This window comes from Camelina sativa, chromosome 9 (genome assembly GCF_030686135.1).
Source record: "Camelina sativa cultivar CO46 ecotype springtype chromosome 9, ASM3068613v1".
NCBI classification, from domain to species: Eukaryota; Viridiplantae; Streptophyta; class Magnoliopsida; order Brassicales; family Brassicaceae; genus Camelina; species Camelina sativa.
The window spans coordinates 3,120,787-3,132,930 of NC_141888.1; the positions used below are offsets into that span (position 1 = coordinate 3,120,787).

The 12,144-nt window shown below is 32.8% G+C and overlaps 1 protein-coding gene and 1 pseudogene across 3 annotated transcripts; one reads left to right on the top strand and one right to left on the bottom strand.

Moving 5' to 3' along the window:
* The first annotated feature begins 2,272 nt into the window (after nt 1-2,272).
* LOC104710296 (uncharacterized) lies at nt 2,273-6,588 on the top strand. 2 transcript variants are annotated; one of them, XM_010426876.3, is made up of 6 exons: nt 2,273-2,811; nt 3,409-3,477; nt 4,528-4,616; nt 4,722-5,632; nt 5,720-6,069; nt 6,159-6,588. In XM_010426876.3, exons 3-6 carry the CDS (start codon nt 4,607-4,609, stop codon nt 6,262-6,264), a joined length of 1,377 nt encoding a protein of 458 aa, XP_010425178.2. In that variant the 5' UTR covers nt 2,273-2,811; nt 3,409-3,477; nt 4,528-4,606; the 3' UTR covers nt 6,265-6,588. The 2 variants fall into 2 exon arrangements, with proteins under 2 accessions (XP_010425178.2, XP_010425180.2); XM_010426878.3 differs by lacking the exon at nt 3,409-3,477 and having other exon boundaries at nt 2,297-2,811.
* LOC104710295 (uncharacterized) lies at nt 6,578-8,731 on the bottom strand (annotated as a pseudogene). Its single transcript, XR_015566483.1, has 2 exons — nt 8,595-8,731; nt 6,578-8,377 (listed from the first exon to the last, which is right to left on the bottom strand). The product of XR_015566483.1 is annotated as an uncharacterized LOC104710295 (transcript).
* Between the last annotated feature and the right edge of the window lie 3,413 nt (nt 8,732-12,144).

Here is a 12,144-nt window from a genome sequence, read left to right on the forward strand (position 1 = left end):
ATCATTATTTCTAGGACTTACACATCTAACAAAGAGATGATTAAAAGTTAAGAAGAAGAAACACAATCGAACAAGTGAAATAAACGCTGCTTTTCTTTGTAAGCCTTACACGCTAATAGATTATCAAATCTATTATCTTCCTTATTCGTCTTCTTCTTTACATGATCGTCTTGTTTGGCTATCGTTCTTTTGACGAAACTCCAATAAACTTTGAAACAATCAATGGCTGCGATCCATCTGTTACATCGCTTCCCAACAACACATCTCAAGGAGAGATGACATCTTTCTTTGTTATAGCTAATGCCCAAAAATAATGAAATGATGAACACCATCTTCTGAATCTCGTTCCATGCTCACTGCATTCTATTTCATAGGCTTTTTTACAAATAAATGTTAACTTGAAAAAAAAATTCTGAAGGGTTAACCCAAAAATAAACAATGACATTTCATTCATTTACATCCACTGATCAAAATCAATCTTCACCCAAAAAAAAAAAACATCAACTACATCAATTATACATTGGTCATACTCGCACTTTTGTTAGTGCTGTTTCTTTTGCTTCGTTTCCTCGAAGAAGATGGGAAATTATCATTTGCTCCACTTTGGTACCTTGGTACGTGGTTCAATAGTATTATGATATAACATATATATAATTTTCTTACGGTTTTATAGTTTGAACTATGTGCTTTGAAATAAGAACTTACAAAATCATCAATTCTAAAGAACTTGTATATATGAATTTCCGATAAGTTATATAGAACACGTAGAATCTGGGGAATTGAAAATAACGTGACTTCTGCGCATTTTATAGAGAATATATAATAATACATGACATGATCTAGTGCATGCACCTATTAATTAACATTGTCATGTTTATTTTATTTGAATCCAAAACCCTCCCCCAACCTAAAGTTTAAGGAGATAATATAGTTTTGAAATATGAACAAGCATTCATATTATAGTCTATATTTAGCCCTGACAAAAAAATTTGTTTTCTTCTTCATCCAACATATTGTAAAAACTTTTTAAAAACCTTTCATTTTCTTTTCATAAAATAGCATATTACTCAAACTGTCATCTATGATATCGACTCTTCATCCGCAAATCGGCAAATGAGATAGTTTAAACAGGTAGAATCCAAAGCCATATTTTGAAAGAATAAAATTAGATAATGAATTCGAGCTTCCGCTACATATTTATTATAATCTAGTCGATGATCCAATAAAAACTCTAAAATATTAAATCTATGAAAAGGAAGTGGATTATATAAATTTTCGATCCGTAATATTCATATATCAAAACAAACAAAAAAGATGGTTTATTAAAAACATTACATTGCTACATAGCTATCAGTCTATCACACACAAGAAGAAATCAACTACAACTACTATTTAAAACTAAGCAAGCCTTGGAACCGCATAACAATAATTTTTGAAATTATAGTAATTATACATAGGTTAGCTAAAACGAAGGATGAAACGTAGGGCCATTTTAACGTAAGCCAACGAAACATAGCCGTCGATAAGCAAAAGAACAGTTAATAAACTCGCTGGCACACGCAGAGATCGTACGGTACTCATTAGCTGTGGGACTATTTTAAACGACTCTTCCACGTACGCAACATAACACGACGAAGTAAGCTTTATCTACTAGTAGTACTACTAATACTATTACATTAGTTTAGCTGCCTGCACAGGTAATATCTGGTGCACACGCGTCACTTCAGCTGTGGTTGTTTTCACCTTCGAGAATCATCCTCTTTCCCCAATCCCTAAAACGCAATTTGGTTAACAATATAGTATTAAAAAATATTACGTCTATCGAGTGTTGTAATTTGTAACACGACGTACCGTAACAAAGATAATCTACATCCTCGGTTTAATGCATAAATAAACTAAAACTAGCTGTTCTTGTATATGTAGCTTAAACTATGGTTTAGCTACAAAGCTTAGATTTAATAGCCTTTATCATAATTTTTTAAAAAACCATTTAAAATAAATATTTGACTAGAACAGAGATTTTGGATACTACAGTTTTTTTTTTTTTTAAAATGCTTTCATTTACACATATATCTATCTATAGGAACCATAATAAATATGTGGCAATAAGAAATTTATGAAACTAAAAGATTGGTGTGACTTAGAACTCACGTCTATATCATTTTCATGGATTTTATATGAACCACTAACTAACTACCATTAATTATAATAAAGTAAAGATTTTTTTTTTTTTGAAAAAATAAAAACAGCAAATTGTACAACGCTTTTCATCAGGACTAAAAAAACTCATAATAATACACAAATTTCGAAATTATCAAAGAATAAAAAAAGAAACACTATGTGAAGAATTATTTTTAAAAACAGATAATGAAATAAAATGGAGAGAAGAGAAGAAGAGACAAAAAAAATATGAACCGCTTAAACCAAATTCTTTTGGCAGATAGTTGACTTTTCATTTGTTTTCTCTATAAATCCCAAAAACTTTATATTTTCATTTGTTTATATATAAATCTGAATCCTCCAAACAAACAAAATAAAAAGTCAAATCCATAAGAGAAAAATACTCTCTTTGGAGAAGCAGTGCCGTTTCACAGATCCGATTTCTCCAAAGCTCCCTTAAGCTTTTCTCTTCTTCTTCGTCTCCCCCCCTATTGAACCGCCTCTTTATTTTCCGGGAAAATCAAAACAAACCAAAACCAAAAAAAATATTCAATCTTTTTTTCCCTTTTCTCCAAGAAAAAATAAAAAAAAGTTTCAATCTTTTCCACTAATAGTTCATACACTCGATAGAGAGACAGAGGCAGAGAAAAGGTACGATTTTTATTTTTTTATTATTGCTGATGATCTCATGATTATGAAGAGACCTTTCAATATTTTTCCGATAAAAGTTTCATTTTTTTTTCCTTTTCCCCTCAGTAAAAATGAAGAGATTCTAGTGTATTGGTAAGTGAATGATTCAAGAAAGTTTTCAACTTTTTTCCGGGGAAATAAAAAAAGTTTCTGTTTTTGTTTTTGTTTTTGGTTTCGAATTAAAAGGGTGGGCATTAAATGTTGTTTTTCCATGGCTGAGGAATTTTTATTATTAGTATGATGATGAAAGGGTTGGGTTTGGTTTGGTTTTGTAATTTAATGTTTGAAAACCAAAGGAGGGGAGGGGAGGCATTAAAAGAAGAAAGAGATTGTGTACCCTCTCTCCCTTTTTACTAGACTTAAAAGTTTTTTTTGTTATCTCTTTCTCTCTTCTCTCTGTGTTCTTATTTCTTGCAGAGATAGTGATTTTTTAATTGACCTTTGAACATCCCTTTTTACATTTGTATTAACAGCCAAAAAGTATCTGGCTTTTTTTTTTCTCTATTCAAAAGGGTTTGATTTTTTTCTTACAAGTGATTCGGAATCTTCTCTTCTTAGGGTTTTTGTTTCCTTGTAAATGGTGGAAGAGGGTTGAGTTTGAGTCTCTTCTGTATCAACTCTGATCAAGTAAGGTTTTTTTTTTTGTAGTTTGTGTTTTGTTCTTTCACTGTTCTATGATAAGATTCTTCTTAAAGTTTTAATCTTTTGATTCATGTTTAGACCTTTTTATCATTTGGATTCTTGTTGTTAGATCTGTTTATATTCCTCTAGTTTATATATATTTTTTTTGTTTTTTAATTAGTTTTGTTTTGTGTTAGATCCAACTTGGATTTTTTTTTTCAGTTCTAGATTCTTCTTTCTCTGCAAATTCCAATTGTTTATTTGATATTCCTGTGAAAGAGAAAATTATAATGTTAATAAAAGAATTATAAATTTTGATTGATTTGATTGCATTGCAGCTGTTTGAAAACAAAAGCTTGTGTAAGCTTTGTGAAGAAAATAAAAATTAAAGCTTTCTTCTTTTTGTCCCTTTTTTGATTTCTCTCTTTCTTATGACAGTGTGAAAAGATTCTTCATTCCTTGCTTATTAGATTAAAACTTTGCCACATTTGTGTAACCATGATTTTTATCCTCTATCATTGATTGTAAATTTTTGCTACAAATCATCATTCTTATAGTTGTTACAAGTAATCTAGATTAAGCTAGTTTTGAATTTTTTTTTTCTTGCGTGTTATTATTATGGTGTGTTTCAGCTTTTTAAAAAATAAACATTTTTTTCTTTAAATTAGCAAAAAGTTGGAGAAGTGGTCATTGTAGTGGTTGATTGCATCTTTTTGCTGTTTTTATTATCTGTTTGAACCTCATGATGGTTTCGTTTTTGGACTTGAAGAAATTAAGAAACGAATCTTTCACATGTGTGTGTGACTGACCATTATGTTTAAGTTATCAGTTATGTATTTTGCCTTATGATTTGTTTCTGTCACAATCTTCGTGGCCCATTGCTTCGTTGAACAACTCTCATATGTAGGTTGCTTCTGTATCTAACCTTGAGATTATCTAGCTAGATAGATAGATAGATTCTATCCTCTAGAATGAAGTAATCTTATACTTGTCCTCTCTTGTCAACTTACATTCTATGGATCCTGCTTGATAGAGTTTATTCTCTTGGACGTGTAGATCGCGACTGGTGTTTGAAGATATAGCTCTGCTTTGTTGAAGGGTTCTTCTCTTTATGCAAGATCTACTCTCTTGAACGATGAGAGCAGGTATAGAGTCTTTTAGTTTCTGATCTTTAAGTGCTTTGTAGCTTTACGATGCTTCTATGGTGTGTGAAATGCTATGGAATTAAATTTTGTTCTTTCTGTTTTCAGATAATGATCACGCGCTTGGTAACTCGGTAGAGAGTTGCAAAGATGATACTACTAAGCCTCATCAACTCCCTAAAGAGAACTGGAAAGATGCAGAGGTAAAGATTTCGGATAACGGGAAGACCAACAGCAATGTTTGTGAGTTGTTCTATGATACAAGAAGCGGCGACGAATGGGATAAAGAGAACGATGGAAACATATTGGAACCTCATTCTTGTGGAGACTCCGATGAGGCCAGGAAGCAAATCCGAGATACTAGTCATGATTGTGTTGCTGCTAGAGGGGATTCTCCTGAGAAACTTGATCCGGTTTTCTATATGGACAAGAATCTTACCGCCTGTGATTTACCTGAGATTGTTGTTTGTTACAAGGAGAATGGTTACCATGTCGTCAAAGATATATGTGTGGATGAAGGTGTGCCTGTTCAAGAGAAGTTCTTATTTGGCGAGAAGGATTCTGTAAAATCCAGCTCAAACTCAAACCAGTGTGCCTCAGAGGAATTGAAGAAATCAGACAAAACAGATGTGAATCCTTCAGAAACGAAGTCCTTGGAAGACAGCAACAGTAAGGTTGATGTTTCTGAGGTTTGTAATGGTAATAAGACAGTCCAAGATGTTGAAGAATCTTCAAGAGAAGATTTTGCTGATGCTGAAGGTTCTAGCAATTACGATCAAGATCATTTGATTGTGACAGAGGAAATCAAGGACTCGCCCACGCTTGCTTTAAATCCATCTGAAATTTCTCCTGAAGTTGAATCTGAAGAGAATTTGAAGGAGGGAGTGACTATTTCATCGGACAATGTCTTAGGGGAAACTGTGACCTTGGGAGATATTCTTTCAAGGGAAGATGAGCAAAAATCTCTCAAAAACGACAATGGTAACAGCCATGAAGAACATTCTCCTCCTCAGCTTCAGGCAATACATTTCATCAATCTACACCATCATATGACGTTTCAGTTAATCTAATTCAAAAGTTTCTAACTTGCTCATGTGTGACTGCAGGACAAGGAACAAAGAAGCTTAGAAACCACTGGTCTCGAATCAGAGGAGCCAAAAACAGCAGAAGAGAAGCTTTCCTCTGCTTCTACAACAACCTCTCAAGAACCAAACAAAGCTTGCAACGACCCTGAGAAGCCTGAAACTGAGAATCATCAGCAAAACCGCTTAGTGGAAAACTCTCACGAAGATGATAACCTTTCCTCGAGCAGATTTGGAGAGACAAGTTTCTCTGCAGCAGAATCAGTTTCAATTTCAGGTCACATAACATACTCAGGACCAATTGCATATTCTGGAAGCCTCTCTGTTCGATCTGATGCAAGCACAACGAGTGGAAGATCCTTCGCTTTCCCTATGTATTGCCTTGGGTCTTCATCTCATCACTTTGTGAGACTTATACAAAACATCAACCTATTTGCTGAATTTTGGTGATTGTATGTTGCAGATTGCAATCAGAATGGAACAGTAGTCCTGTAAGAATGGCAAAAGCTGACAAGAGAAGACAAAAAGGAGGATGGAGACACACTCTTCTCTGCTGTAGATTCTCTTGATGCCTCTCCTCCATAAATTTAGTCCTAAAGCTTTTCTACTTTGAAGCACAGAAGAAGAAGAAAGATCTACTAAATTTACAATATTTTCTTAAATTTGGAGTGCTTTTTTTCAGTACTGAAAGTAAATAATTTTCTTCTCTTTTATTTTTCTTTTGGGTGAGTGATTTATAGTCATGCCTTGGTGTGTGTAATTGGCATTTTGGTAGTTTACTATTTTGGGTTAACAGTTTTAGGGGGGATATAAGTTTTGGTTTCAGAATGGTTGGTTTATGTGTAGCCGATGCGTTTATTATAATTTTTACAATGAAGAGTCTTTTAGATTAACTTCTGTTATGTAAAAATTACGAATATCCAAAATCAAAATTTCAAACCAAGTACAATAGCCAGAAATATTCAACACATGGAGTAGCCAGAACAAGAAACTGTTGAGCTTACATTCAAAACAAAACTTGGACAAGTAATAGCTAAAGGGCAAAACTTGAAACACAAGAAGAGTACCATAGAAAAGTTTTGGGATCAAACTTAAAACCTTTTTGAGCATCGGAGAAAGGAAGTTGTTACTCGTCCATGTCCTCCTCGTCATCATCGTCTTCTTCCTGCTCACTGAGGTCAAGATCAGCAAGCAATTCTTCAATAGGCACAGTTGGTGCACCTTCTCCATCTGTCATCGAAGCAGTCTCAGAAGCTTGGTAATCCTTGTCCTTGTACAATGATATGTTGAATCTTAGCTCAGGGTTTTCTTCAAGATCCCTCAAAAACTCTTCGTATTCCTTGTTGGTCTTCTCTGGATCAACCCTGCCTCTTGAATCATCCATTTCCATTGGAAGCGACTTGAGCTTCCAGTTACGGGGTTTCTTCTGCTTCCTCTCTCTCTGCTCTTCATAACATTTCTTGATCAGAATTGCTTCAGGAAGCCCATTCTTCACACTCAGACGGTATTTCTCCATTTCATTGTCGTTCACATTGGCTCCATAGATGTCATAGCCCAGAGCTTGATCCCCCGGTTTCAGAATGTGTCCTAGATGAGTTTGGACGTAAAACATCTTACCAATGTCTGATTCACGGGCTATTTGGACATAGGATAGAGCGTACTTTTGCCCGCCAACAGTCGCCTCACCAACAGGCGATTCAACATCAAACACAAAGTACTTCACAAGCTGTCTGCTGGTGAGCGCAGATCGAAAACCAGATCTCCAGTACTGCCTCGCGTCCAAGAAGGCACACCTTAGAGTTCTCGGATCAAGTAGAGTGATGTTATCAGATACTTTAGTGCACACCACAAGTGGACCAAGGTTTCCCAAGCCGCTAGCAACTTTCGAAGGCAAGCACACAAGATCCTCACGGCAAACAGGACAGATCTTAACAGAGTAAGTGTACTTATAGTTGTACAAACTGCTCTTAACATCATGAGACACCAGCTGTTGGTCCTGGCGATACTCAATAGGGACAACCTTCCGCAGAAACTCCACAAAGCTATTAGCATGACTTTTATTCCCAAAGAAGAAATCAATCCCCTGATCAACCTGCTGGATCCTAATAGCTCGTGAAGCAGCATCATGCCTAAGAATCAACTGTTCCAGATAAAAGAACGTCCTCCTATGAGAAACATGCTGCCTAAGCTGAACCGAAGCAACCCACTGATCAGGATTAGCCTGAAACCTAGAGCAAGACTCACACAGATTATCTCTAACCGTATACTCAACAGGATAAGACAGTTCAAGAACAGCACCGTTAAGAACCTCAGCTTGAACAGTCAACTTAACCTTAATCCTCTTGGAATGAGGCTCAGTCCAAACGAATTCAGCATTCTTAAGCTTAACTTTATTGAGATTCTTCAACCTCTTGATACAAAAGGTCAAAAGCTCTTTAGATTCCCACTGAGCTTTGATCCAAGTCTTTGGTGGCTGCAAGTAACAAGTGCACTCAGGGCAATAGAAGATCTGAATACTCTTCTGCAAACCTTCGGTGATATCGACTTCAGAACGAAGACAATTCACACACATGTTGGCTGCGTTTGGTGGCATGGGAACACCACACTTGCAACACAAAACACTTCCGATGGTTTGTTGAACCTTGAACATGCCTGATTCATCCATTACTGACATCTCTTCCTCTGTAAAACATCAAAATCAAATACACGATGAGCAACAAATTCGATAACGGAAACATCAATATCTAGAGATCTGAAATCGGATTTAGAGATTTCTACACAACAGCGAACACGATGAAACAAATTGATTCCGATTAAAAGTTTCTACGAAGATTGATACGAACCTTAGAGAACGAAGAAATGGAAAAAGAAAGGATGATGATCGAAGAAGCTTGCTTACCTGAGAAGAACAAATCGGAGTTTTGAAGAGATCCAAGGCGGCGCTGGTGAAGAGGCGGTTAAGGTTTTTTTCACAAAACCCTAAATTGTTAGAAAAATAAAATGCTGACTAAATAATGTGTATATATATGATTCAACTGAGTGACTGTAGTTAATTTAAAATCCGCCGGTGATTACTGTAATAGTACCCTTGTAGATTAAATCGTTAATACACTTTGAGAGTTAGATAAGAAATAAAAACATTATACAATAATAATACATAATTTAATTTTTTACTATGATTCATTGAAAATTTGTTAAAAATGAGGACATTTTCTGTTATAAATTAGACTGGTTATTTGAAATGATAATTTTTTAAAAATAAGAAAACGATTAAAAATTATGAAATAATGCAAAAATACAGGAGATATTAAGCAGAGTCGACACAAAAAGATAGAATATGACGAATAAAACAAAATGAGACCAAAAAATAAAATTATACCGTTTCAAAAATTAGAATCATTTTGATGGGACTTTTTTAATATTGGGTTTGATTGGTGACAGTTTTTGAAAGCTTTACAAATATACAGTTTTAATATTTACCAATCACAAAATTTTTACCAAAAACTTTACTCTCAGTGTTTTTGTACAGCTTTCACTATTCCCTAAAAGTTTACAGCTTTGCACTATTCCCTAAAAGCTTACAGTTCCAGCTTACAGCTTTTTTGTACAGCTTTCTATACGTTACCAATCAGACCCATTGTTTTGTTTAGTTTCCGTTTTAAATTTACTGTTATGATGCTTGGTTACAAACTTATGATAAAGCAATGGTAAATTTGTTATCCCAATAGTAAAATAGAATACCAATCAACTCTTGTAAATTTACTGTCAGCTGTTTTTTTTTACATTGTAAATAGAATACATCTCTTTTCTAAGGATAAATCTCCAGATTTCTAATATGTCCAGCTAAGAAAACAAAACAAATCTTGCATTGAAAATCCTATTTAAACATTGATCCAATCCAACTGGTAATTTTTAATCAATCACAAGGATATATAGCACAGTTCTCAACTCTCAAAGATGCTAAAAACAATGTATCATAAGCTCACAACAATGTGTATGATATACCATAGCAAATCAAGAATGAGATCACAAAACTCTTTTAAGAAAAAATTCACACTCACATCATAAACATATAATAATTTAAGAATTTGTGACCTTAACTTAATAAAAAAGAAAAAAGAAATGTTAGTTACATTAAGTATGCTAAAATGCATGGTTACACATGTCATCCTCTACTACACAGATTACATGCATTACATGGTCACATGCATAAACTATATAATGTCATGTGGTCAGCACCATAAACATAGAATTCTAGTATACTGCTCGACTGACTTCAGCGTTAACTAATATTGACCAAAAAATATTCTAATTTTTTTTTATGTATACTATTTAAAACCAAAATAATAAATTGGTATATTAATTAGTTTATAGTTTTTTAAAATTAAGACATATTCTATACTATATAACTAAATATTTTATATACATCTTTAATGTATTCTTATAATTAGTATTTTTAATATTGAAGCTAAACTAATAGTTAAATAAAAATTATTAATAATTATTTTGAATACATATATATATTACTAGTTTTGCTACAGTCAAGTATATTGTTTTGCAAAATCAATATTTTGGATCTTCTATCTTCTATATATTAAAAATAAATATTGTGTGTTTTTGTTGTTTACAATCAAATATATTGCTTTTATTAAATAAGAAAACGTTGTATTTAAACAAATCAAATAATAAGTTGATGTTTTTAATTGACAATGTAAAAAAAGCAATTCCCTAACTAATTATAATTTCCAGTTTTAATTTCAATTTTAATATCTTGAAAATAATAATTATTGATTTTTATTTTACTATTAGTTTTGCTTTAAATTGAGAAAAAACAATTTATGATAAGAAAGAATACATTAAAGATATATACAAATTGTCAAGATATTGAATATATGATATATTTTTAATTATACATTTTTGTTTTTAATAGTATAAATAAAAATATAAATCTATATAAAAAAAATTTAAAATAATTTTTTTGTCAACACCGGAGTAACGCTAGTCTTTGCCATATTTAGTAAACCAGTGTATAAAAATTATATATATATGGTATTGAACATATGATGTCCTATAATTCATGGATGTGACCATGTAATATATGCAGGCCCGGCCTGTCCATAAGACAAACAAAGCACTTGCTTTAGGCCACAAAAGATATAGATAACTGAAAGTCCAAAACTACATAATAATCTGTTTGGTCTGATGATTCAGTAATCTTTTGTTATGTCTAATACTCCATCCGTTTCAAAATAAAAGCACACAGATTAAAGAATTTTTACTTTTAACAAGTTCAACCAATCAGAAACAATACTGAATAATATAAAATAGTAAATTAATCTAAAAGTTGAATAGAAACTTGAAAACATCCTATATTATGAAATAAAAAATTTCTCTAAAACATCTTATATTTTGAAACAGAGAGAGTATCTCAGGTTCGAGTCTGATTTTGGTACTTCATGAGTTTTTTTTCCCCTTTACGTTTTCATGAGTTTTTTTTCCCCTTTACGTTTTGAAAATGCTTTAGGCCACTTTTAACATAGGACCGGCCCTGAATATATGTAATTTATATAATTGAGTATACAATATTATATTTTTAGCATGTGTAACCATGCATTTTTCCATTGTTTAGATAGCTAGTCATCTATTTTCCTAAAAAAGAAGAACTCAATAATTTACTCAAGAGCAACATTGTTTTATTCAAATCAACAACTGTAAATTCATGTTTTATATTTTCCTTATACCTAGATAGGCAAATAGCTACATGATCCTTTCTAGAAAAATATTACAATTAACTATAGTACACTTTGTTAATAAACTTGTACTATCATTTCTAGTTTCAAGTAATTTCCACAATTCAATGTCATCTGGTCAAACATTTCAGCGACTTGGGGTCAACCTCTTTTCCATGTTCCAAGACATGTGTCTTGACTCTCAGCGATTTCAAGACCGTTGTCTCGCTGCTGTTACTATTTTACTTATATACTATGATAAATTAATTAAGTTTTTCTTTTATATTTAGATTTAATATATCTACTATGTCACGAAATAGTCATAACCATATAATTCACTTGCACAAACCATTGGGCCACACACGTTTTTTAGTTAGTTGACTATATTGGAGTTGGAAAGTTTTGGACGTGATAAGATCAATGTTCAATGATGCCATTACCAAATGTGTTTTGTAACAAACTATACTAAAGTGATGTTCTCATCTTCACCTATTTGGGTACGTAGCAGTTTTAAGCAAGTAACTTAGGCGTGTGAATGTCCAAAAAGTGAGAGAAAAGATAAGAGAAACGAGCAAAAGGTTTAGGCAAATATGATGTGATAATCTCAACAACTTTGTTTATTCTTACCTACTCGCAAAGAGAAGCACGCATAAACCATATGTCAATATAACTTGAACTTAAATCTTTGAAAAAGAAATCTATATAAAAAAAAAGACATCA

Excerpts from the sequence above, each read along its gene's own strand:
- LOC104710296 (XM_010426876.3), top strand. Across the intron at positions 5,633-5,719 it reads ATTCTCCTCCTCAGCTTCAG|GACAAGGAACAAAGAAGCTT; the intron begins GCAATACATTTC and ends GTGTGACTGCAG. Across the intron at positions 6,070-6,158 it reads AGATCCTTCGCTTTCCCTAT|ATTGCAATCAGAATGGAACA; the intron begins GTATTGCCTTGG and ends TGTATGTTGCAG.